The sequence below is a fragment of the Nesoenas mayeri genome, assembly GCF_963082525.1.
Source record: "Nesoenas mayeri genome assembly, chromosome: 6".
In the NCBI taxonomy this organism is placed as follows: Eukaryota; Metazoa; Chordata; class Aves; order Columbiformes; family Columbidae; genus Nesoenas; species Nesoenas mayeri.
In genome coordinates, this window is record NC_137545.1 from 1,571,840 (window position 1) to 1,598,263 (window position 26,424).

General features: G+C 39.3%; 1 protein-coding gene across 6 annotated transcripts; it reads left to right on the forward strand.

Moving 5' to 3' along the window:
- Nucleotides 1–4,742: 4,742 nt before the first annotated feature.
- On the forward strand, nt 4,743–26,025 carry SF3B1 (splicing factor 3b subunit 1). Of its 6 annotated transcripts, XM_080347259.1 has the most exons (25): nt 4,759–4,901; nt 9,031–9,197; nt 10,468–10,569; nt 10,988–11,102; nt 12,914–12,993; nt 14,168–14,335; nt 14,495–14,729; nt 15,475–15,687; nt 16,059–16,180; nt 16,806–17,003; nt 17,091–17,192; nt 17,904–18,083; nt 18,530–18,616; nt 18,748–19,018; nt 19,277–19,422; nt 19,511–19,657; nt 19,782–19,907; nt 20,294–20,515; nt 20,742–20,924; nt 21,010–21,121; nt 21,208–21,328; nt 21,739–21,870; nt 22,694–22,966; nt 23,452–23,668; nt 25,544–26,025. In XM_080347259.1, exons 1-25 carry the CDS (start codon nt 4,874–4,876, stop codon nt 25,700–25,702), a joined length of 3,906 nt encoding a protein of 1,301 aa, XP_080203385.1. In that variant the 5' UTR covers nt 4,759–4,873; the 3' UTR covers nt 25,703–26,025. The 6 variants fall into 6 exon arrangements, 2 of the variants coding, with proteins under 2 accessions (XP_080203385.1, XP_080203386.1); XM_080347260.1 differs by lacking the exons at nt 4,759–4,901; nt 9,031–9,197; nt 10,468–10,569; nt 10,988–11,102 and adding an exon at nt 11,309–12,597; XR_013922312.1 differs by lacking the exons at nt 14,495–14,729; nt 15,475–15,687; nt 16,059–16,180; ... (14 more) ...; nt 23,452–23,668; nt 25,544–26,025 and adding exons at nt 11,286–11,339; nt 11,850–12,597 and having other exon boundaries at nt 4,744–4,901; nt 14,168–14,228.
- The last annotated feature ends 399 nt before the right edge of the window (nt 26,026–26,424 follow it).

Consider the following 26,424-nt stretch of genomic DNA (forward strand, 5'->3'; position numbering starts at 1 on the left):
AATGCTGAATGCAGGGAAAGAGTGTTGAAAAATACAAGATGACAGATGTTTGAGGCACTTTGAGGGATTTTTGCCTCTTTGTCCTGTTTGGTAGGCTCAGAATTACAGTTCTTACATCTTGCTTGATATCTGCTGTTGGAAAAGAGATTTGCGTTTACTAACTTTGACAGGAAGAGTGGCCCAAATTAGTACTTAACACCAGAGAGATGCAAGACCTTTCTGATACACCAGAAAGAGCTGTGTTGCATGACCACAAAGATTTTTTTTTAATGCTATTTTTGTAATGCCACCATTATAAGAAAAGGTTCAGTTTGAACTCTGATTATGAGGTCTATACTATTTTTAAACCATTTAAGAATTTCAAGGACCCTTTTAAGTGGGCGGGGAGACAGAGTCAACCTTAGATGTGGCAAGCATATCCCTGTTTAAAAGCAGGGTATATTTACACAATATATTCAGCTCTTTTCCTACAGATGACTGAATATGGCACCTACTTTACTATGCTCCTTTGACTTGCAAACTTATGCTGAGTAAAGCAAAAATATAACCATTGTATTTATTTATAAATGAGTTTTGAATAATACTTGCCTTTGAAATATATCAAAATCTCTCGTAATCATACATTCAGGCTGGGAAAGGTGATCTGCAAGCATAGGTGGTTATTAAGTTGCTAGTTACATGATCTGCAAATGATGCAGCTAGGAATTAAGGGCAGATTTACAGTTTCAGTCTTCAGTGGATTAAAGAGGAGCTACAATACAAAATCAAGAGGATTTTCTTGTATTTCATATAGCACGAGTGAACGGGGTGTTTCTGGCACAGCAATAATTAAAAGTACTTGGCTGTAAACCTGTTGTGTGAAGGATTAGACTTGCTACACCTTCATAAGACTTTGGTGGGACTGTAAATCCAAAAAGAGGTTGAAACCTCAGTGCATGCTCACTTATAGCCAGTTTTGAAACCTTTCATTTATGTTTGTCAGCCTGTCCTTACCAGCAGTGACAGAGCTGGGGAGGTTTGTGTTCAGGTTACACACACATCTGTGCTGCACAACACAGAGCAGCCTTCATTCAAACCCCTCCGAAAAGTTAATCATCCAAAGCCTGAGTTTTTAATTCATTGGCTTTTCAGTGAGAAAAATGATCCTTTTTTACCTTACTACTTCTTGATATCAGAAGCAAAAACGGGACTGGGAGCGATTTAATTTCATGTTAATTTTTTCTTGCTCATATTGTGTGAGAAACTCTAAGATTCTATGGAGCTGAAACATTGCTGCTGTTAAATATTTCCTCTCTTTGAGTTAGGAATTCTTGCCCTTTAATAGACAGATAAATGTCAGTGAATTGTCCCCAGCACATGAAGCTGAGCACAGACCTGAGGTAAATTGAAGGACTGGGAGTTTAGAGCAGGTTTGTGGCTTGTTGCGTAATGTCAGCTCACTGTGCAATTCTAGCATTGATTATGGGAAAAAAAATAACACAAGTAAGAAGTTCTTTTTGGAAGAATCGCCAGGAGGGTATAATCAGAAGCATGGCTTCTTTGAATGAACCAGTGCCAGAAACTTCTCCTGGCATAATGGACAGAGTCAATCAAGGACATAGCGAGTGGCTGGATGCTGCTTCCAGCAGCGGTGCCAGCTAGTGATAGCTTAAGCTGGCCCTGAAATTGGACCTGAATCTGTTACGTAAAAGCAGGACCTCACAGGTCTTTAACTTAGGTGTGATTCCAGATCTGCAAAGCTTATGGGCTTTTAAATCCAATCTGTTTCCAGCCCATACTGGGATCTCTGTGAAGTGTATGTTCATCTGTATGTGGGGAGGGGAGGGAGAACTCGGGCAGGCAAAATAGGACTGGTAAACCACTAAACTACTACCTTGTCCGTGTCCTGTGGAAGCTATGCAATAGAGAGGTAAAGAAACGAATATCTGGATTCAAGGCATTGACAGGCAGACCCAACTTAAAGAATCTGGGGCAGCATACAGGATTTGGCAGGAGAGGGGGAAGAGACACAAGCACTTTACAATGCTTCCTCATAGCACAACTCCCCTCACAACACAGAACTCCCTCTTCCGCAGAAAATGGCATACTCCACAACTACTATTTAAAAGTGTTCCTTGGGATTGCAACCCCTGAGCTCAGTTCTGTTTAAAAACAGAAGAAATGTGATATTGCGACTGTTCTGCCTAATGTAATCTGGAAGCCAGGCTGAAGAAACAAGAGAAAGTTCCTGCAAATTGATCTTCATAGTGAACCTGAGCATGTGACATTTACTTAAAATAGTTACATGCATTAAATTCTTGCAGCAGGACATTACTGTCTGCCCCGACCTTACCCTCACATGTCCCTGGGCAGCTCGGTAAATATCTCCTTCTGTGGCCTGTGAGTATGTACAAGTGCATCTTTCTAGAAATGCAGAATGTGAGTTTAATGGCACTAAGAGAAGAACCAGAAGACCCTCTCTCTGCACCCTCAAATGACAGTGTCTCCTAGGAACATTTGAATACCTGTAGTTTATGTAAAATATTACAAGCATAACTGTTCAGCAAACTTCTGCAAGCTATGCAATGCAGACAGTATAGATCGATTGACTGGTCAAACATACATATTCATAGAAAACACACAAGATTGGCTTTCTTTAAGTCAGTCCTCATAAAGCCATAATGTGAACTACAAACTTTCATAAGGGGAATGATTAGTCTGTAGTTGTCCTGGTTTTGGCTGGGATAGAGTTAATTTTCTTCCTAGTAGCTGGCATGATGCTGTGATTGAGATCCAGAATGAGAATAATGTTGATAATACGCTGATGTTTTAGTTGTTGCTGGGTAGTGGTCAAGGACTTTCCAACTTCTCAGGCTGCGCTGGGTGCACAAGGAGCTGTGAGGGGACACAGCCAGGACGGGTGACCCAAAGTGGCCAAGGGGACATTCCATCCCATGTGACGTCGTGCTCAGTTTATATTTGGGAGGAGGAAGAAGGAAGGGGGTGATGTTTGTCTTCCCAGGTCGCCATTATGTGTGATGTATCCCAGCTTTCCTGGAGATGGCTGAGCACCTGCCCGACATGGGGAACGGGGAGTGAATCCCTTGTTGTGCTTTGCTTGTCTGCACAGCTTTTCCTTTACGTATGAAACCATCTTTATTTATTTATTATTGTTTTATTTTTATTATTTATTCTTCTCACTTTCACTCTTCTGATTCTCTCCCCCATCCCACCAGAAAGGACCGAGCGAGCAGCTACACGAGGCTGAGTTGCCAGCTGGGGTTAAACCATGACAGTAGTGAATATGAGTTTTATCATCATGGATTTATCTCCCTTTTTGCAGATATTTATGCGTTTTACCATATTGGAAGTTCTCAGTGGACTCAACTTTGCTTGTTGCAAAGATGCCTGAGGAGATTAGAATCTTACCAGTTGTACAACAGAACTGCACAATAGTAAATAAGCTATGTAAGATTACATATTACAGTGTTGTGAAATATCATTAATGTGTTGTATGATTCAGCAGTCATGGACTTTGAACTTGTGTAGCCAGCCTTGGTGTTTTACTGAGGTTTGTGCTTACTGCTACTTAAAACTGAGAGAATGAAAAATGAGCTCATTCACAACACATGGCTGTAAGGGAGAGTTTCCAGGGTTTGGCACATGGGCAGAATCCATCCCACTCAGTTACGATCTATACTGTGGACAGTGATGTTGAAATATGTATATGTTACATCAACAAACCATGGAAAAAAGTTCATAGTTTCCAAATGAAATGCGGAAGCTGCATAAGGACATTTATTGCAGAATAGCTAAACAATTTCTGTTTATTAATATATTCCCACCTAAGTCATGTTTCATGAGCATCTGATCATTCCTCCTGGTCTCCTCTAGGCTGTAGCGACTTCGTCCACACCTTTGTGGAGCTGCAGTCCCCAAATGAATTCCACCATCATGTGCTCCACTGAGGGCTTTGACTCTGCCAAGTGAAGCAAAGGTTTTCTATGCAATGCCAATTTAATGGGCTACAATTAGATTTACTTCCTCTGCAGCAGCTTATTGCTACTGACACACATTTAGCTCTGATTTGTTATCCACGTGTGATCACTTTCTGAGTATTTTGGCTACTTTGAATTCATATACTTGATTTCAAACTACATTATGTAGTATTTTTTATTGTTACTATAAGAATTCGCCTCCTTGATCTTAGATTATTTCTTGCATGGATTAATATGACTGTGAAGTCTGTGTGATCACTTTCTGATTATTTTGGCTACTTTGAATTCATATGCTTGATTTCAGACTCCATTATGTGGTATTTTTGACTCTGCCATTAAAATTCACCTCCTTAATCTTAGATGATTTCTTGCACGGATTAATATGATTCTGAAGTCTTTCTTTCACCTGCTAGTGGCTTTTGCCAATTATAGAACCATAGCTTGCATTCCCTCTTTCGAGAGAAAATACTGAATAGACGATCTTGTGGCAAGTACACATCTCAGTGCTTTATTCTGTTATCTCGCCACTCACGTGTTGGTACCGGGCCAGGGACTCTGCTCACATTAAAGCAAACACAGCCGAGTGCGCAAGCGCAGTGGGGCCGGAGCTCCTGAACAGTGCCCGCCTCCCTGCCGCTCAGCCGCGCTCTCATTGGTTAGCCGCGCCATCCATCGCGAAGTGGGCGGGACTTAGGCCCCGGTCTGGAGGACTGCGCAGCCGACTAAGTGACGGCTGTTCGCTGCGGTCACTGCGCTTGCGCAAAGCGCCAGCTTGAGGAGGAGGAGGGGGGGCACTCTGCAGCTGCGCTTGCGCACTGTGCTCTCGGCCTTCCCCCTTGTAGCGGAAGTGGCGAGGCCGCGCCAGTTCCGCCTCGGCGTTGTTCGCTGTGGACAAAATGGCGAAGATCGCCAAGACCCATGAAGGTAAAAAGGCTGAAAAAAAAACAACCCGCAGCGGCGCTTCCTGCCCCGGCGCCCTCGGCCTTTGTTTTTAGGCTGTGTTTTCCCCGAATCCGGGCAGCGCCAGGCCGGGCTCGGCGGGCGGGGGCCGGGCGGGCTTTCCCCGCGGCGGGCGGGCCGGGCCGGGCCTGTTTGTAATGGCGTCTGTGCTGGTGGCACCGCCATGGCCGGGGCCGCCGCTCGCGAGCAGGAGCTGTGGGGACGGGGCCTGACTCGAAACGTTGATACCACGCGGTTATTCTCTTGACCGAGCCCCTCGGGCTGTGTCCGCGGTGAAGCGGAGGCCGGGCGGGGCGGGGGTTGCTCGCTGAAAGCCTCCGCGGCCCGAGCTTTGCTGAGCGACGTGGGGCTCACTGAGAAAAATGCTCTGAAGGAGGGGAAAAAACAGCGGGAGGTCTCAAGCATTTCAGCTGCCGGTTGAGCACCGAGATCTCTTGCTGTTCCCCGGGGAAAACTGGTCTCTGAGCGGTTTAATGAGCGAGGGCTCTCCTGGGTAGTATGTTATTTTCAGAGGTGCTGTGTGGCTGTTTTCACCGCTACTTCCAGCTCCTTGCAGCATGAGTCGAAGCTTTCCTGGACAAAGCTTGCCCTGCTCCTAAATATCTTCAGGCAAATAGTATTTTTTTTGCTTTTGGGATTTTATTCATGTTTACGTGCATGATATATGATCTGCTGTGTTTTATGTAAATTTACATCTGTAATTCAGTCATGAAAAAACTACCTCTGGACATTCGTTGTACACTGTGAGGTAGGCACGGCACCCAGATATTCATCGCCTTTGGGGGCGGTAAGTTTTGCACCGAGAAAAACTCAAAGGTGTCATCTGCGGAAGTGAGGTTAACGTAGTCTTAAGCACCGCAGACCTGTTTGGGTTTACAGAGGAAGAAAAGCTTAAACTGTTCCGTTCACTATTTTTTTTTTTATAAATCTTTAATCCGATTTTACTTTCTCACGTTCCAGAACATTTTTATAGAATTGCATTTTTTATATATACTGTGACATGGATAAGAATCGTGTGGGATGCTACCCAAGTGAGTGTTACCTGTCACAGTGCTCTGCCTGTCCTATTATGTAAAGAGCTTTTAATAATAAAATAGTGGATTTAAAAAAAAAAAGCCACACACACACAAAATTTAAAAAAGAAAAAAAAAAACACGGAAAAAAACACGAAAAAAACCCCAAACCAAACCCCCAAGATAGCTTATTTATTGAAGCAAACAGTGCCCCACTGAATTTAATGTTAACATTAACATTCCAGCTGCATGTGTTGAATCAGAACAGGTTTTAAAGGGGGGGATTATATGTAGTTAAATAGTAAATTATGTATAACTGGGTATGATCATGTAATGCTGTCCTTCACAACATGAAGGTATTAGCTGAACATCTTGTTTTGTTTTTCTGACTTCTGTCTTTTTTTCAGTTCCTGGCTGATTTTCCAAATTGAGTAGTTTGTTACTAAATAGTTTTAGCTGATTTTTCACATACTTGTACTCTTTATTAAATACTTGTTGATTGATGTGTTCAAGACACACCTTGAAAGAGGTCTTGAAATGTTTTGGGACTGTTTCAGTTGGGTAGCTTAAGGGGAAACTCTTTTGTTAAGCTGAGGAGTCAGGTTTTAAATGGCAGCTTATAAAGCCTCAAAGAAATGCCTGAGTTTTGAATGCTGTCCAAAGTGGTTCTCAATTTGCATCATTTTTTTTTCTTGCTCAGAAATGAACTCAGAGATCTCCAAACATAATAGAGAGACCTAACATGTATGAGAGTGCTAAGGTCGCTAGAAGTGAAGCTGCCCAGCGCAAGCTAAATGTGCAAAAATATGATAAGGCATGAAAACACAGAAACTCGTTATGCTGTAAAATGCTACTTGAGCAGAGAGACTGATTCTTCTTTCTTCTTTCATGCTGAGTAATGTTTTGCACTCCAAATGTTGCAAGTAGAACTGCATGTATGGTAATGGAGTATATATTTTGAGAAATACTATAATGATCTGGCTGAGAGCTAGATTTCCAGGGAGTTCAGTTTTAAATATGTTTGCTTTAATAATATTCAAAATTCATCATATGTTTCAAATCAACTGTGCATGTTAAAGTTACTTCTTTCGAAATACCAAAATGTATTAAATAGAGTAAAATATAAAAAAGGAATGATCAGTAAGATATTATCCTCCCATCCCCATAAAAAAAATCCCATTGCCTTTACTGTTTCTGTGTCTTTGATTGAAGTTTCTGTTTGTGTCCTGGTTGACAAAGTCATCAAACAAGTACTTTGCTTTACACAACGTGTTTTTAAGCCACGTGATTACTCTTTCTTAATTTGATATGTATTTAAGTGCCTTGTGAAGTAGGGTGTGAGCTTTTTCAAGAAAGTGTGAGTTATCAAGGAAGCGAAACACATTTTTAATGTAAAAATACTCTTTTCCAGCTAAATATGTGATGCTTTTTAATCTAGCAATCTCTGGCTGCAGACATTTTACATCTAGTGCTTTTGGGGGGACGTCAAATGTTTGTTTGTTGGTTTTACATATATTAGTGGCAATTTGTGATAAGAAAAGGACCCAGCCTTGAGTTCAGCTGGAGTTTACAGGGCTGACCATTTACTTTTAAACTAACCAATTCTTTCAAACATTTAAAAAATAAACCCCACCAAAACTAAACCCCGCCCCCCAATTTACATCTTGAGTCTAATAACATGGATTAGCAGTAAGTTTACCTAAAAAAAAAAAAAAACAAAAAGAAGAGTATTCTAATCTTAATTTTTGCCAGGTTTCTTAGCAGATGTTGTATAGTGTCTTTTGCAAGGCATCTCAGTGGGAAAACCTTGTGAAATGTGTTTGTCCTGATAAAGAGGAATGAGCAACAATAGTAAAAAACGAGTGAGTAGTCAAGATTTAAGACTATTTGTGAAGAGAATTTCCTGCCGCGTTGTAAATTGGCAATTTTCCCTCAAGTTAGTGTAGCAGGCAATATCACTTCAGATGGGAAAGGGTGAGTCACAGAATCGATGACATTAGAAGGGACTTTGGAGACAGTGTAGTCCAGGTGTGGTCCTTGATATTCCTTCAACCACGAAGTGCAACTCTTGGCTGTTCTTTTGGCCATGGAAATTAATTGCTTGATCTCCTGAAATTCACGTCGTACATGTAATTATCTTTAAATATCTGTTGAATCAAATAAGATTCAGATGGAAACAGTAACAATTTTCATGGAGTTAGCTGTGCCTTAGTATACCTATATCACAATTAAATTAGTTGAATACACTTGAATTACTGTAACTTATTTTCATGTTACATTAGAACAAGTAGGAGGAAAGGATGATTTAATTTGGTTCCTTGTTTTCTGGGTTAACAAGTTAATGTGTTTTTCTGAAAGTACAAAATTTCTGAGGTCAGAAGTTGCCACCAGAGTTGATTAGAGTCAGACGCTGATACATTAAAAGAATGACAAAGCTCCCCTTAGTCTTGTTGGAATAAGCGGGAATAGTGATGAGTAAATAACATTTGAGCTGCCAGAGTGAGAAGAAACTGGTCCTTCTAAACATTTTTGCTAACTTGGTATGCACTGACATATCAGAGGGTTGCTTTTTCGTATGTTAGAAGATAATACAGCTTTGCAATCCGTTAGATAACACAGTCCAGTGTTGTTTCATTAGACATTCTGAGATCTGACAACTCGTATGGTAGCTCTTTTGAACTGATTTGCTTTAATTAACAACATTGGCTTGTTAATTGGTGGTAATATTTTGAAAGGCTTTTGTCACGAGAGGATTACCTTTGTTGAGAATGGGTTGATGTAGTGTTGAGAAATATTGCTGTGGTGTAAATTACCTTCTCTGCTATCTCTGGAAGATAGTGAGTTGGAATAGTTTGCTTCAGGCCATACAATTGAAGTTGTCTGTGCTGAATAATATTACAACTTGGGGAAATTCTGCTTGTAAACATCATGTCGTAGTTTCATGTGTTTTATTTGTTTATTTCTTTAGAGATAATCTTTAAAATTGAGTGAAGAGCTCAGTTTGTTGCCCTCAGTAACATGAATGTTACATTTTGTATGTATGTGTAAAATACATGATTTTGGTTTTGTCTTTACCTTAGATATTGAAGCGCAAATTCGAGAAATTCAAGGAAAGAAGCCTGCTCTTGATGAAGCCCAAGGAGTAGGCCTCGATTCCACAGGATATTACGATCAAGAAATCTATGGTGGCAGTGACAGCAGGTTTGCTGGATACGTCACTTCTATTGCAGCAACTGAATTGGAAGATGTAAGTGATTTTAAGTATTTGCTTGTTTAGCGCATGTGTTCTAAGTATATTGGAATTTGAGTAATTTTTAACAGCAGTTGCTGAAGTAAAAGCAGTTATTGTTGTTAAAGCCATACTGGACCAAATCTGTCTTATCTGGGAAGTCCATAAGCTCCAAGTCTGGCTTGTACTTTGTGAATTGTGCTTTGAAAGGCCTAAGAGAAGGCAAAACATTATGGCCTGCTACTTAATCAGTGTTAGCCTTGACTGGAAGAGTTAACCTTGTTCTGTTGTTGCTGCCGAGATGAAAAATCATGGCGAAAAGAAAATCTAATGAAACTTGGGCCAACGAACTTAAGTGACTGTTTTAAGATTTCTGTTTCTACTTTGTTTCAAATTTCAAAGCATTTTTTGAGAATTGGCTATTTCACTGTATTACGTTCTCCTTACCTATCTTGCTTGTAAGATTACTTTATGTTAACTTCTAGCATTAAACATTTGACCACATTTTCAGTTGCAGGAGCAGTCAGAAACTACAGTTCTGACCATAAATACGTAGGCAACTACGTATTACATTGAGTTAATTATATTTTTGTGAGGAAGGAAGATTGTTATATTCAATTTAGTACTTTATGACATTTTTTACGTTACTTACTATGTCATTTATGCAATTCTAAAAGTTCCTTGATTAAAAATTTCCATTGCAGAATGTCAGTGAAATCAGTTCATAGTTTTAAAACCAATTTTTCTTTTGGATTGCTTTAAATTATTGCATACAAACTGGCTACTAGTACGAGGAAATAGATAGCACACTATGTACTTGTGATTGACATTGTGATTGAGAAGCTATAACTACATCGGCATTAATATATTTCTGAGTTTTTCACTGTTTCTGAAGCTTTTTATAGGGTTATTTACTGAAGCTTTGACCTATATCTAGATGACTTTTAAGAAAAAAGACCAGTTTTCACGTGCTGACTAGTGCCAATATGAAATACAGATGTTTTGTATCACTAATGTGGATAGCATACTTGATTAACTGTAGCGTATTGCACAACACTTGAGTCTTGTAGATGAAAAAGTTCCCTTGTTAGTGATGTGAGTAGGTTTATTGGATTCAGCAGTTTGGGAGTAATGAAGCAAACTATATGGAAAAGCTTGCTGAAATTTGGAATTAACGATTTTATTTGTCCATTTTCCTCTTTTCTATGACCGCAGTATGTTAAGTGGACATTATTTTATCTAAATACAGTATCAATATGACAAATTTACCATGTCTTTTTACTACCAGGATGATGATGACTACCCCTCTACAAGTTTGCTTGGCCAGAAGAAGCCAGGGTACCATGCTCCAGTGGCGTTGCTTAATGACATACCCCAGTCTACTGAACAGGTACATCCTAATTTATTCTTGTAAATAAAATGTAATCATTTAGGTTTTATATTCCTGGAGTATCTTTCTGTGAAATTTAAAAGCTTATGAGGAAGTGTTGAGTCCCCATACAAAAAGAAGGGGAAGGGTTGACAGCATGAAATGCTTTGGTAACAGGTGAATAAACTTCTTAAAATAGTGAATTCTCGTCACAAGTTATTTCGTAAGACATTCTGTGTTTAGAAAAAAGGTAAAATTGCAGTTACAGAAGTAAAATGTATATTAACATAGTATTTTGACATCCCTATATAGTTGAGATTAAAATAAAGTAGGTCTTTTTAGTAGTACTGAAAATGAACACAGGCTTACAGTCACCAGGCACTTTTCATATTGTTCTTCTTGCATCTGTAACTAAGAAGCTTTTTTTGTTTGTTTTTAGTATGATCCTTTTGCAGAACACCGCCCTCAAAAGATTGCGGATCGGGAAGATGAGTACAAAAAGCACAGGCGGATGATGATAATTTCCCCTGAGCGTCTTGATCCTTTTGCAGATGGTAATTCATTTTGACTTTCCTATACCCTTTGATCTTTGTTGTCTTTAATTGTCTTTAGCCCTTTGATTTCTGTTGGCATGCTTATAAACTTAGTTTTGTTTTAAACATCCCCTTTTTATAGAGATTTGGTTGAAAACCTAGCTCCCATATTCTTCATCTTTATAATACAAGTTTTCTTTCCAGGTAGAAGGACAAGAAAATAATGAGCCATTGCCATAGAAACACAAAGGGTTAAAGGTTTCTCTTTTCATTTTGTTTTGGGTTGTGCGTTATACTTTGAACAACTTGTGTATTGAGTGCTCAGATTCTTTCAGTATCTTGAAAGTTTTCATTCCAAGTCGTAGATTTACAGGGTTACTGCTTTTGAAATGCTAGTTCTCAAAATAGAGCACCTAATTCTTACCATCCTATGTAAACTTAGGTGGTATAGATAAAAGAAACAAAAGCAGATATAAGACTTTGATACTATTAATAGTTCAAGTCTGTTCTGATAATTTTGGAATGCAAGTCAGGAAAAGGGGTATAGTGGGTCCGACAAACTTTCTTCAGATGAGTTTCACGTGTGGCAATAAGGTGCCTGTTGGCTTAAAATTCGCAGCTGTTTTGCAGGTTTTACAAATTAGAATTTCAGCCTGCATGAATTAATAGGGATATTAATTATTTTACTTGCTTAATTGTACTTGCTATAAACATGTATTGTCAGAATTCACAGGCCCATACTAACTGTCCTTAATTTCTTTCCTACAGCAGTACTGCTATATGCCAGTCCTGTCTGCATTCTTAAGGGTGCAGTTCAACACATCCTGTGTAGATTATGGTGAAAAAGTATTCCAAAGGAAAGTCCTATCAAAGCTAGTGTCAGAGTGACACAGCCAATTGGGCAATCATCTCCAGCATAGAAATGTTTCAGAAGTTTATCGTTTTTTCCCTAAATCAGAATGCTATACCACTTGTATAGCAAATCTGCACATTTTGCTAAAAGAAAAGTGGTTTTCTTGTCTTATTTTTATAAAGTTGGGCTTCTTGTAAAGTATTTAAAAGTTTAGTTAACTCAAGATACACAGCATAAACCAACATATGGTATAGAAACCCCATTACCTGTGAGTATCTTTGTGGTGGTATGTGTACGGTATTGCATCCAGCTCCCAATCACAGCTGTACCTTGAGAAGAGGGGGAAAGTGCCATCAAACAGTTTTTTGGGGGTTTTTGTTTTGTTTATTAGTGAAGCCCTTTTACAATATGACTCTAGAAAATCTGGGAGAGGTCTCCAGATTTGTCAAACTTCTAAATGGGTCTTTATGCTAAAACATTTTAAACATTATGTAGGTATGCACTAGTTAGTTAGATACAGCTAGGATTGAACAGCTTACACAAGGTAATGTTTTGAATATAAATATCTTTCCAAAGTGTTACTAATGGTAAAGAGATAATTTTCTAGGCTTCTATTCTGCTGCTTGAAGTCAGAACTGCTGATGGACACAAAGGCACGAAAGTGTACGTATTCCGGATTAGCAACCCAGGAACCCATCACTTCTGAAGACTCTTAACTGTGTTGTCATTTTATCATTTATATCGTCTTTAAAATATTTGTTTGAAACTGCAGTAGTTATGTTTGTGTTCAAACAGGTTAAATTGATCAGCAAACTGAATAAACGTAAGATACATGTAATTTTTAAAATTTTCAATCAAAAAGTAAAATTAAACGATCACAGAGTAATATAATATTAGAGCAGGACAATAGAAAAAGGCAGTAGTTTCTGCTTATCCTGTACTCATTGCGCTCCATTCCTGTTGCTGTTCTCTTCTGCAGGAGGGAAGACACCAGATCCTAAAATGAATGCCAGAACATACATGGATGTTATGCGTGAACAGCACTTAACCAAAGAAGAGGTGTGTGTGGGAAGGGTTTTCCACTTTGTTTCATTTTATAGCCTTTGAAAGTATGTTGAGAAAGTGGGAATGGAAAGTTTGACTTTTTTCCTTGACTTATAAGTCTTTTTCTTTGGAAAATCCTGTTTTTTCACATGTTCAAAGTCAGTAGTATTTAAAGGATGAAAGTTTTGGAAAGCATCTGTTCTATATAATACCTAAAGAATGGAGGGAGAAATAGTCTCAACATATTTTAATCTGTTTTGTTTGTTTAATAGCACCTAGACCTTTTGTTCTTTGTTTTCTTTCAGAGGATGAGACACACAAACTAACAGTCACTGAGGGGGATTCAGTGACAGATGTTTGCTTTTGCGAGCTCTGTGTAAAGGGGATCCAGGAAGGTTTTAAAAGGCTTTTGTTGAAGCATTTACAACATATATTACAGTACTAAGAATAGGCTTAAGGTTGACATTTGGTTTTAAATATTTTTTTTAAAGTACACACTTTATTCATGGCTATTAAAAATTCATTTAATAGGTAAGATATTGGTAGTACAATCAAATTTCTTGTGTGATACCTACAATGCTATCTTGTTTATTGCAGCAAGATCTTGTAGTTCCAGTGGCCTCTGTAGATTTATATTGATTTACCCTACTTGACTTACCTTAACTGAGGAATTAGTTGATAATTTTGACAGTCTTACTGTTCATGGACCCATTGATAAGTGAAAAAAGTCTGGGTTAGTGTGCTGTTTTAACAATGTCATCTCAGGATTTTAAATAGAATTTCAGGGTTTATGTTATGAGGTATAACTCACATTAACTCATTTTCGAACTCGTCCACCTTTAACTTATTGAAGTGGAATTTGTTTTTTAAGGTATACATGTAGGTGGCAGAAACTGATAGCACTCAAAATTCCCCATGAGTTTGTATTTCTTGTAATAATGACTTTTATAAGACATCAGTTTGAAAACAAGCCCTCCAAACACATAGCTGCTCTGTCACTATAGAAGAATTTGAAAATCAGTGAACTTGAAATTAAAACAGTAACTAATCGCATGTTGTTTGAGCAAAACCTCTAAGGGAAGCACAAAAAGATAAGATGCAGCTGAGAAATCTCCTTTGAAAGTAGCATCTGAAGAGGCCTTCTTTAGAAATATGTTTCTTATGTTTGTCTTTTTGTGCCCTTGAATAGAGGGAAATTAGGCAACAACTAGCTGAAAAAGCTAAAGCTGGAGAGCTTAAAGTCGTCAATGGAGCCGCATCTCAGCCGCCTTCAAAACGCAAACGGCGTTGGGATCAGACAGCTGATCAGACTCCTGGTGCCACACCTAAAAAATTATCCAGCTGGGACCAAGCAGAGGTAAGAATCCTAGTGTTCATCAGCTTATCTACAGAAGACATTATTAATGCTAATCCTCTGGAATTTCAGAAGTTCGTTACTCTACTAACAAACAGTAACTAGCAGACTTTTACTGGATACTATGAGAGTTATTAATACTTTGTGGTTTGTGTGGTACAGACTCCTGGACATACACCATCTCTGCGATGGGACGAAACTCCAGGCCGTGCAAAGGGCAGCGAAACTCCTGGTGCCACCCCAGGCTCAAAAATCTGGGATCCGACTCCCAGTCACACACCAGCAGGAGCCGCAACACCTGGCCGGGACACACCTGGTCATGCAACACCGGGCCACGGAGGGGCCACTTCCAGCGCACGTAAAAATCGATGGGATGAGACGCCTAAAACGGAAAGAGGTATTTACGGCAAACTGGAAAGCGCCTAAATTTTGAATGGTTAATTGTATAGGATTTTTTCACCTGAAGGAAACAATAGATTGAGAAGCCAGCCAAGAAGTGATTCTATTCTGACATCTAGTGGCTGGCGTGATGGTTTGGTCTGAGTTCGTAGAATTGAATTCTGCCTGTTAAAGCTTAACTCGTGTCTTTGAAAACACCTGGGCTCAAAAATTGAATTGAAGTTTTGTGGTATATCTAGTGACTGCTGCGGGTTGGGATTTTAATGTGTAAAGGAGCTCGTGTTGAATTGTTTTTTGTGATACGTTTGTGTGTGGTGTTTTTGAACTGTTTACTTTTTTTGAAGAGGTTAGCGTTCAAACAAGTTTTGGAAGCATTTTCTCACCTGCCTAATTGGAATGAAGCTCACGTGGCTGGGAACAATGAAACACCATTGTTCCATAATGCTTTTATTGAGAGAGTGCATGGAGTACTTTGTCCAATTTCTAGAATATCTGAGTTTTCTTGTATTTTTTAGAATTCTATCTTTTTAAGCTAAGTTTCAGCAAGGAGATGACATGCTCTTTTTCATAAAATGAAGTTCTCTTTGATGTTTTTAGTGTAATGCATGTGTGTTTTCAATATTCACCGAAGACCAAAGTAGTCTTTAATTTTTTGTCTAGTGTATTTGTTTACCTGTTGATTTGTGTAGATATTGAAAGTGGGTTTCTCTAGTTCTTTCTACAGAAGTTTTATTTTTCCTTAGATACTCCGGGACACGGCAGTGGCTGGGCTGAGACACCTCGTACGGATAGAGGTGGTGACTCCATTGGGGAGACACCAACCCCAGGAGCAAGTAAAAGAAAGTCGCGATGGGACGAAACCCCTGCCAGCCAGATGGGCGGCAGCACCCCCGTTCTGACGCCTGGCAAAACACCCATTGGCACCCCAGCTATGAACATGGCAACCCCTACACCAGGTGAGCCCAGTCCCTTCTGGCTTCACTGTCTTGTGGAAATGAACCATTTACCTTTATGTAGTGTTTTGAAAGAGGCTCTGCCTAACGTGTTCTCCTGCCTGTACGAAAGCAATCAGTATATGCACAGTTTGCCATTTTTAATGCTCACAGCAGCTCAGCTTGAGCGGGGAATCAATACAAGGTTACATGTCTGTTTCTGTGCAGTTTAGTTGGTAAAAAATAGATAAAAGGCTCTCTGGAAGTTTGATAGGCTACAGATTACAAGTCCTATGGAAACTTTGGTTCAAGAGAACACTTAACCTTTAAGCAAACAAGTCATCTTTTGCATACAGGAGATCTTATTTTAAAACTTCTTTTGTTTTTTAATATAGGTCATATCATGAGCATGACCCCTGAACAGCTGCAGGCTTGGCGGTGGGAAAGGGAGATTGATGAGAGAAACAGACCGCTTTCTGATGAAGAATTGGATGCTATGTTTCCAGAAGGATATAAGGTAATTCATCTGGATTAAACTGTAGCAGACTAGGTTGTGGTGTTCAGTTTGTTTGTTTTCTGTTTTGTGCCAGAAGTAGAACGTTTCGCATTAAGTATTGATTATTTCTTGTAGATGCTTGTTTAATTTGGTTACTGATTCGTTGTAACTCCTTTAGAAAGGGAGAACTAAAGGTGATCTCAAGGGCCAGTTGTTATTCTGCTTCTCAATGTTGTGAACGCTTGTCAAGGCCAGAAATGAGCTGAGTGGACTGATAAAAATATTAAGTCCACATGTAGAAAAACACAGTGTCACAAATTGAATTGACAAGTATGCTGTGTTGATACAGAGACTGAAGTGCTTCTTTAATATGTTATAAAGAGACTTCCAAGTTTATTAGCCAGACTCTCAGCAGCAGAAGTGAGTTTTGTTCTGAAATATCGTCAATACAGCATAAGCATGAATTACAGACGGTCTTGGTGAATTTATATTGCTGTGACCATGGAATCTAATATATGCAATAACTCTCACACAAATCCCCAAACAGGAGCAAGTGGAAGGTAGAAATTTAGTCATATTTTGTATTTGATGCCTTCCTCTTTTTATATCTGTTGTGATAAGATGAATTTTGCTCTTTGTTGCGTAGGTTCTCCCCCCACCAGCTGGTTACGTACCCATTCGCACTCCAGCTCGCAAGCTCACAGCAACTCCCACACCTTTGGGGGGGATGACTGGATTCCACATGCAGACCGAAGACCGGACTATGAAGAGTGTTAATGACCAGCCATCTGGCAATCTTCCATTCCTAAAACCAGATGATATCCAATACTTCGATAAACTACTGGTAAGTGAGATTTCACTCATGCTGATTAAAGTTTCCTGAAGTTTTTTTCCTTTGAATACCTGCTTATTTGTCTGCAATTATTTCTAGGTTGATGTGGATGAATCAACTCTGAGCCCTGAAGAGCAGAAGGAGAGAAAAATAATGAAATTACTTCTGAAAATAAAGAATGGCACACCTCCCATGAGAAAGGTAAGATGAATCATCAGATGCATTTATGTAATTTCAGTTTTAAAAAATATACATTTGTTTCCACGTTTAGTTTCAGTTGTCCGTGGGATTCTCTTTAAGATAACCTACTAAACTTTATCTGTTTAGTGCTCTCCTCCTATTCTGTGGCTTTTTGTTTGTCATTCTATGTAATTTAATATTGCTGCTCTTCATATAGTAATGTAAGTCACTCAATAGTATATGGCTTTTATTTATTTTATGATTATGAGAAACTAGATTTATAGCGTGTTTTGGTTACAAGGCTTCGTAACTTTCTGGATTTTGCTTCTTACTCTTAAATTAGCAGCGTGGCTCTTATTTAAGTTTCAACCTTACACGTTACGCAATACGTTGGCAGTCTTTTCTGCACAGTTTTGCTCTGAATTGACCGTAGCTCCAAGCTGCCTAGCTGCAAGTAAGGGCTGTGGAAGCTACTTTTCAGATGGAGCCATTCCTAATATGAGACCAGGAGCATACTTTTCGTAGCTAACATCAGCATGTTTCATTTCATGCATTCGTTTTTGAACAGATAAGCATAAAATTGTTTGAAGTAGAGTTTTGCGGTGGCAGGAGCAAGTATTTTGAAGCCTGTGGTTACAGTGAATTACATTTTAACTTGGTTAACATCTACCTGTTTTGTAGTTGTTCAGTGTTGTTTCCTTAGTTTAACTGAGGCTGTTTGGGCTTTTTTAGGCTGCATTGCGACAAATTACTGATAAAGCTCGAGAATTTGGAGCGGGGCCACTATTTAATCAGATTCTGCCTCTACTGATGTCACCAACGCTTGAAGATCAGGAGCGTCACTTACTTGTCAAAGTCATCGACAGAATTCTTTACAAACTGGATGACTTGGTCCGACCGTACGTGCACAAGGTCTGTTGCAGTTTACGGTTTCATCTTTGATTTGCTTTTTTCTGATCATTGCTAGGAGAAGTGTATATTTTAACTGCCTGTGGTGTGATTGAAGTGTGGGCTTTATGGTATGTAGCAGGATGTAAAAATGAAACGTGCATGCTTAGGGGTGGGAAGGGGATCTTATGTGATTTAGGTAGGATCTGCAGGCCAGGTCCTTTAGAGACAAAGAGCTCTAGAAAAAGCATAATAGATTTTTTTATTATTACATTTTTTTCCAGTCGTCATAAAGCTTTAAGCTTGGGTCTATGTAATCATCTCTCCTCCATGGTGCTAGAGTTAGGTTATGGTTGGACTTGATGATTCTGAGGGTTTCTTCCAACCAAAATGATTCTATGGAATCTAGTAGAGCCAGAAATACTAACAGTATTAATGAAAAGAAATATTAATTTGTTCATCTCTTCCAGATCCTTGTCGTCATTGAACCCCTGCTGATTGATGAAGATTACTACGCTAGAGTGGAAGGCAGAGAAATTATTTCCAACTTGGCTAAGGTAAAGTTCCATCCTTCATTAAGACACTGAGTTAGCTTACACGTAGCTAACTCCTGTTTATAGGCATGGCAGAAGATTTATGAACAGCACATTTAATTCCATTTGGTATGTTTTTCATGTTTTTCCTTCAGGCTGCTGGTTTGGCAACAATGATCTCCACAATGCGACCTGATATTGATAATATGGATGAATATGTCCGAAATACAACAGCCCGAGCCTTTGCTGTCGTTGCCTCTGCCTTGGGCATCCCTTCTCTGTTGCCCTTCTTGAAAGCTGTCTGCAAAAGCAAAAAATCGTGGCAGGCCAGGCATACTGGCATCAAGATTGTACAGCAAATTGCGATTCTTATGGGTTGTGCTATCTTGCCTCATCTCAGGAGCTTGGTTGAAATCATTGAACATGGTAAGTTCTGCTTTACCAGGCAAAGTCTATTTTATTCGCTTCGTATTTGGAAAAATGTTCATACCCCAGTGAGGCACGGTGGTAGTAAGGTCCTTGTTTTGTGGGGTCTTCTGACACCAAGAGACTTTGGCTGAACTATGAAAGAGGAATAGTGGTTCATTTCTCCTGAAAATAAGTTAATCTCTTATACTGCCCCTATATTTTTGCTGTTTTGAACTTGAATCGCAAGACATGGTACTAAACGCTACTCTCTTGCAGGTCTGGTGGATGAGCAGCAGAAAGTTCGCACCATCAGTGCTTTGGCTATTGCTGCTTTGGCTGAGGCAGCTACTCCCTATGGCATTGAGTCATTTGATTCTGTTCTGAAGCCTTTATGGAAGGGTATACGTCAACACAGAGGAAAGGTATATCTAAAATACTTTCTTTAGTTTGAACTGATGTGGATGTCTACATTCTGTAACTCACTAGAGACCTATTTCTGCATTTCGCTAGGGTTTGGCTGCCTTTTTGAAGGCTATTGGTTACCTGATTCCGCTCATGGACGCCGAGTACGCAAACTACTATACCAGAGAAGTCATGCTCATCCTTATCAGAGAGTTCCAGTCTCCTGATGAAGAGATGAAAAAAATTGTGTTGAAGGTATGTCAGAATGACTGTTTAATATTGAATATGTATGTTTTTCCTTTTCTTAAACAAACACAAAAACCCTACAACCAAAACCTTACACAGAATTAAAATAGTTGGATTTTTTCTTTCCTGCCAGGTGGTAAAGCAGTGTTGTGGTACGGATGGTGTTGAATCAAACTACATTAAAACAGAAATCTTGCCACCTTTTTTCAAACATTTCTGGCAGCACCGAATGGCATTGGACAGAAGAAATTACAGACAGGTATTTTGGTTTCTTTGACTGGAAAATTATTTACAGGACAACAACATTCAGATTAGAATGTTCATTCAGGCTAGATGCTTAGTTTTGTCTGTGTCCTGAAACTGAATTTTATATGGACTAGCGATTTAGAAGTTGCGTAGCCAGAAGATTCGTGAGTTCTTGGAAGGCTATCAGACATCTGTGAATGAGCCTACATCAGTTGTAAGGTGGGGTACTTCACCCCATTTGTGGTGTTTAAAACATTGTGTGATTTCTAAAGGTAAAAACAGTTGTTCGTAGTGTACGTCACATGCTGTTTCTCCTCTTCAGGGTAGGGAAAAGTATATTCAAGATATAGAAAGTAGATTTTAACAATGTTTTGCTCACTTAACATTTGTATATTTCAGTTGGTTGATACAACTGTGGAGCTGGCAAATAAAGTTGGAGCAGCAGAAATTATCTCTAGAATTGTGGATGATCTGAAAGATGAGGCTGAGCAGTACAGAAAAATGGTCATGGAAACAATTGAGAAGATAATGGGAAATCTGGGGGCTGCCGACATCGATCATAAACTAGAAGAACAGCTTATAGATGGCATCTTGTACGCCTTTCAGGAACAGACCACAGAGGTATGGCCAAGGGTGTTTAGTATTTGTAAGGTCACTGTTAATCACACAAAAATGGATGCTTCTAAGTTAGATTTTTAGAATAATTTTTAGATGTCAGTGCTCAAATCAGTGAAATCTAGAAGCTAGCTCTGCAACGTTAGTATTTTAATAGCAATTTTAGATGATGTCAAGTTTAATGAAAACGTTGTGTTGTTTTGATCTGATTTCCTTTTGTTTTTACACCCAGGATTCTGTGATGCTGAACGGGTTTGGCACAGTGGTCAATGCTCTAGGCAAAAGAGTGAAACCCTACTTGCCACAAATCTGCGGTACAGTTCTGTGGCGTTTGAACAACAAATCGGCCAAAGTTAGGCAGCAGGCCGCTGACCTGATCTCTCGTACTGCTGTTGTCATGAAGACTTGTCAAGAGGTATTGTATCCACTTCGACCAAATTTGTTGTACCATGTCATAGTAATGTGAGAGATAACTTCTGAATCTTTTTACTTGGTTGCAGGAAAAACTGATGGGACACTTGGGTGTTGTGTTGTATGAGTACCTGGGTGAAGAATATCCCGAAGTACTGGGCAGCATACTCGGAGCACTTAAGGCTATTGTGAATGTTATAGGTATGTTTGTGTATTGATTTCATGCCTGTTCAAGAGCAAAATTAAAAGGCATTATAAAAGTAAATATGCCTCTCTGAATTCACTAGGTATGCACAAGATGACACCACCGATCAAAGATCTGCTGCCAAGGCTTACACCTATTTTGAAGAACAGACATGAGAAAGTCCAGGAAAACTGTATTGATCTTGTTGGGCGCATTGCAGACAGGTAAGCTGACCGGAGATCACATATTTGACCCTCGATGTGGATAATTATTGTGGCAAAAGCTAAAGTAGGGTATCAGATTTGGCATCTGGGTATTTATTATCGTATCTCTTGACATTTCTTAAGTTGTGTATAAAGCTTATGATGAGATACTTAGCAGATGGTCTGAACGTATTTTAATTATGTTGTTTTGCAAATGCTTTGTAGTTGTCCATTTGTGCAAATTCAGAATGCGCACAATAGAATAAGTTTTGAGTAAACTTAACCAGTGAAGGTCTAATGTGAACAAATACCTAATTAAGGAGCTTACTTAAACAGTCTCCCTCTGATAGCAAATGAATAGGTGCTGTAGTTTCTGTGGTTTTATTTAAAAACTTGAACATCACTGAAGAGGTAACTCTCTTTTCTTTCAGAGGTGCAGAATATGTTTCTGCAAGAGAATGGATGAGGATCTGCTTTGAACTGCTGGAATTATTAAAAGCTCACAAGAAAGCCATCCGAAGAGCCACAGTGAACACTTTTGGTTATATTGCGAAAGCTATTGGGTAAGTTGGTCTGATACTTATCCGCTTCTACACACATAGTGATAATTCTGAGTTTTCTGGTGAGAAATGTAGAGAAGTTTGAATATTTAGCATGTTGAATGTGTAGACTTGATTTTACTCATTTTGTAGAACGCAGTCACCTATTCTTCATTAAGACAGAGTGCTGTACTTTTGAACTGAATGTTTAAATGTTGAGAGTATAATTTGGTAGTAAGATCTGTTTGTCTCGTGAATTTATGATACTGTGATACGCATTTAGACTCTGTCTGTATTCTTCAAACTCTTCTTGAAATAATCTATCTTCTGTTATTTTTCCCCAAATCAGTAGTTGCATGGATTTGCAGAGGTGATAATGCAAGTCAGTAATTTGTAGAATGAAGTACAATTCCCATCTTTATGCATATTCTTAAGTAAGCGACCATTTACTGACTTAATGCAGATCCAGCAAGCAACCATGGAATGTCATAACTGCGCTTATCTCTATGGGACATTGCCTGTCTCTGTCAATGTGTGTGGTTTTATACAAGTTTGTACTTAGCTGTGGGATCAGAGTAACAGTGGGGAGGCTACTCCTGTCCTCCAGAGCTCACGAGAGGCAGAACAGAAGGCAGGAAAAAACCTAAATCTAGAGAAAATAAAAAATGTTGGCTATGCAAATAAGATCATGTAGTTGCTTAAACTGTTTTAAAGTTTTGTGCTTTCTGTTGTTTCCCAGTTACCTAATTTTTCTTCTTCTAAGGACTTAGCCGCTTGCTGTCTGAAACTCAACTGGCTTTAACCAAATCCTCACTGAATCTGTTGACATGCGTGTTATCTCTTCCAGACCTCACGATGTGTTGGCTACACTGCTAAACAACTTGAAAGTACAGGAAAGGCAGAACAGAGTATGTACTACAGTAGCGATTGCTATTGTAGCTGAAACGTGCTCACCTTTCACAGTGCTGCCTGCACTCATGAACGAATACAGAGTTCCAGAGCTGAATGTCCAGAATGGGGTGTTAAAATCTCTTTCTTTCCTGTTTGAATACATTGGAGAGATGGGAAAAGATTATATTTATGCTGTTACGCCGTTGCTTGAAGATGCTTTAATGGACAGGTGAGCGCGCTTCTTTCTACTCCTGATACAGTTGGCCATAGTCATATTTTAAGTATGTAGCTGGGTCTTAACAATAGCAAATATGCGTGTTGTCCCCATTTGCTAAAAATGTGAAGTGATCAGCCTAATTTTGAAGCCAATGTCTGCAAATAATTCAGATTATATACTCCTATTTTACTAATACTTTTGAGGATTGAAATGATACAAGCATCTTAAGTGAGTCAAGAATTCTTAAATTCAAACAGCTTTTGATAATTTCCGTTGTTAATATTTTTGCTGCGGAATTAGAGTGCAGCAATTTGTCAGAAAACTCCATGTTTTTAAATTTACTGATTTTCGTTACTCTGCCTATTGCCGTCAGTAAATATGGATTAAAAGTGTATACTAGTACTTTCAAAAAAGTGTTACTGAAAGGAAACACTATGCTTATCCAATCACATTGCTTCTAAATATACTTTCTTAACAGACCACTCTTCTCTTTGCAGGGATCTTGTGCACAGACAAACAGCCAGTGCCGTGGTGCAGCACATGTCTCTTGGTGTTTATGGATTCGGCTGTGAAGATTCTCTTAATCATTTGTTAAATTACGTCTGGCCTAATGTGTTTGAAACCTCTCCTCACGTCATCCAAGCCGTGATGGGAGCTCTGGAGGGTCTCAGAGTCGCCATCGGGCCCTGCAGAATGTTGCAGTATTGTTTACAGGTACGTCCCTGTGTCTGCCACAATAGCAGAGACACAAGTTATCAAGCAGCATGTCGTTCCAGGAGATAAAAAATTCAATTGGAAATGGTTTTCAGCGAAGGAAAGGAGTCCGGCTTTTGCCTCTTTAAAGTGTTCTTTAAACATGGCGTTCTGTACCAAGGACTTCAATAATTGAAATAAGCAACAAACAGATATTTGGGTATTGTGAGATAGCTGAATACACTGAGGAACTTGCAGAGAAGTAGTAGGTAACTTAAAATAGAAATTGGCTACAGTGGCCTGGCATTCTGACTTAATGTAAGTATCTCCCAAATTTTGAAGTATCTCCCAAATTAATGACTGGCGAGTAAATTAATAGTGCAAGGGGTTATCAGAACAAGTAACGAGTGAGATAAATAAACAAGAGGATAGACAATATTAAATCAACGTTATTTGTCGTTAGCCAAGAAAAAGAGTAAGACATTTAAAACTGCGTAAGAGTGAAGCACTAGAAAAAAGCACTTTGGTCAGAGTGTAAGTTGGGGAATGACCTATTAGAGAGCAGTGTAGGGGAAAGGGACCTGGGGGTCCTGGGGACAGCAGGGTGACCATGAGCCAGCACTGGGCCCTTGTGGCCAGGAAGCCAATGGGACCTGGGGTGGGTTAGAAGGGGGTGGTCAGTAGGTCAGAGAGGTTCTCCTGCCCCTCTGCTCTGCCCTGGGGAGACCACACCTGGAATATTGTGTCCAGCTGTGGCCCCTCAGTTCCAGCAGGACAGGGAACTGCTGGAGAGAGTCCAGCGCAGCCACCAAGATGCTGCAGGGAGTGGAGCATCTCCCGTGTGAGGAAAGGCTGAGGGAGCTGGGGCTCTGGAGCTGGACAAGAGGACACTGAGGGGGGACTCATTTATGGGGATCAGTATGGAAAGGGTGAGTGTCAGGAGGATGGAGCCAGGCTCTTCTGGTGACAACCAGTGACAGGACAAGGGGCAGTGGGTGCAAACTGGAACACAGGAGGTTGCACTTAAATTTGAGAAGAAACTTGTTCCTGGTGAGGGTGTCAGAGCCTGGAACAGGCTGCCCAGGGGGTTGTGGAGTCTCCTTCTGTGCAGACATTCCAACCCGCCTGGACACCTTCCTGTGTAACCTCATCTGGGTGTTCCTGCTCCATGGGGGGATTGCACTGGATGAGCTTTCCAGGGCCCTTCAACCCCTGACACTCTGGGATTCTGTGAGTCTACACAATTACATCAACACCAGGCACTTGAGCTTCTTTAAATGTGCACGTGGCAGGAAAATGTGGAGAAGATGTGACAGCATTTCATTAATTATTTGCAGATATATATATTTTTTTTAATGTGGGGGGGTGCCTCAGCATAAAGGTACTGACATCAGTAGGAAGGTGAAGGAAGTCTCTTGCACTGTGTATTTTTTGCAAATACTACTAGTATATTATTATTTAGAGCTGCTTTTTCTAGAGCTTTCCGCTTGTTTTTTTTTTTAAGGTTTAGTAATAGGTTATCTCATGTTTTCATATCTAGTTCTCTGTACAAATCACAATTAGCAGAGCCAAAGATCAGACTTGTTTCCAGACAATTATCCTGCATCGGGTTTTAGTTTTTATTTTAAAAGAAGAAATCAAAACTAGAAATACATCCAGTGGAATTTCTCCCTGCAGAAAAAAGTATAAGAAAACCTGCCTCTAAATAATACATAGCTAGTTTAGATAGTCCCAAAAATTGAGAACGGCGTATTTAGCATACATTCTTTCTTAAAAGTGGCGTTAGTTACTGTAATTGCTTTTTTAAATGCTTATTGTGCAAAACTTGGTTGAATTCAATATCTTCAGTAACTAGACCTTAAGTTTTAATAAATTTTGTTGCATTCTGTTTTCCAGGGTTTGTTTCACCCTGCCAGGAAAGTCAGGGATGTTTATTGGAAGATCTATAATTCGATCTACATCGGATCACAGGATGCTCTGATATCACATTATCCAAGGATCTATAATGATGAAAAGAACACCTATATTCGTTACGAACTCGATTACATCTTATAATCTTCTTGTTCAGTTGTTTGTGTTTAATGCACAGTTGTTATTCAATTAAATGCTTCAGATTCGACGATGTAAAATTTTAAAGTATTGGCGATCAGTATAGAGCTGGTCAGAGGCAGCGCTAGGAATCCAGTAGCATGATTTTTTAAATATGTCCTTGTTTTTTGATGTTAAACAGTTAAAGCCAGTAGTGACCAAGAAAACAGTGATTACAGTGTTCTGGAGGGATTTTGTTTTGGATTCATCTTTATGAAGATTTAGATTTCATTCCTTGTGTTTAAAGGGGAAGTTTATTTGAGAAATAAACATTTGTGTATAAAAACTAATGGGTGTGTGGTTTTTGGACAGAGGGGCTAGTAAAACAAGTCCCTTTGGATTAAGTATTTGTTCATGTAATAAATAGCTGGCATAAAACATTTTAACCCTTTTTGTCATCCTCTAGCTTTTGAATAAATAAGAAAAACATCCGAACTGTAGTTAATGTGTGTATCTTTGTCATGCAATAATGTAGCTGTAATCTGGCTGGTGGTCATAGTAGTGGCACTTTATTTTAATGGAAAAAATAGCGTTTAGTTGCTTGTTGTTGTTGCTTTATCCTCAGTGTCCTGGTTGTGAGACTCGATTAGCTTGTTGAATTTTCAGAAGTGAAGCAGTTTATTGTAAACGCTGTGTGTAGAATCAGTTGTGCAAGTTATGCATATTAATCACATATAAAACAAAATATT

Excerpts from the sequence above, each read along its gene's own strand:
- SF3B1 (XM_080347259.1), top strand. The coding sequence starts at position 4,874 with ATGGCGAAGATCGCCAAGACCCATGAAG. Across the intron at positions 15,688-16,058 it reads CATGGCAACCCCTACACCAG|GTCATATCATGAGCATGACC; the intron begins GTGAGCCCAGTC and ends TTTTTAATATAG. Across the intron at positions 21,329-21,738 it reads GTTGGGCGCATTGCAGACAG|AGGTGCAGAATATGTTTCTG; the intron begins GTAAGCTGACCG and ends CTTTTCTTTCAG.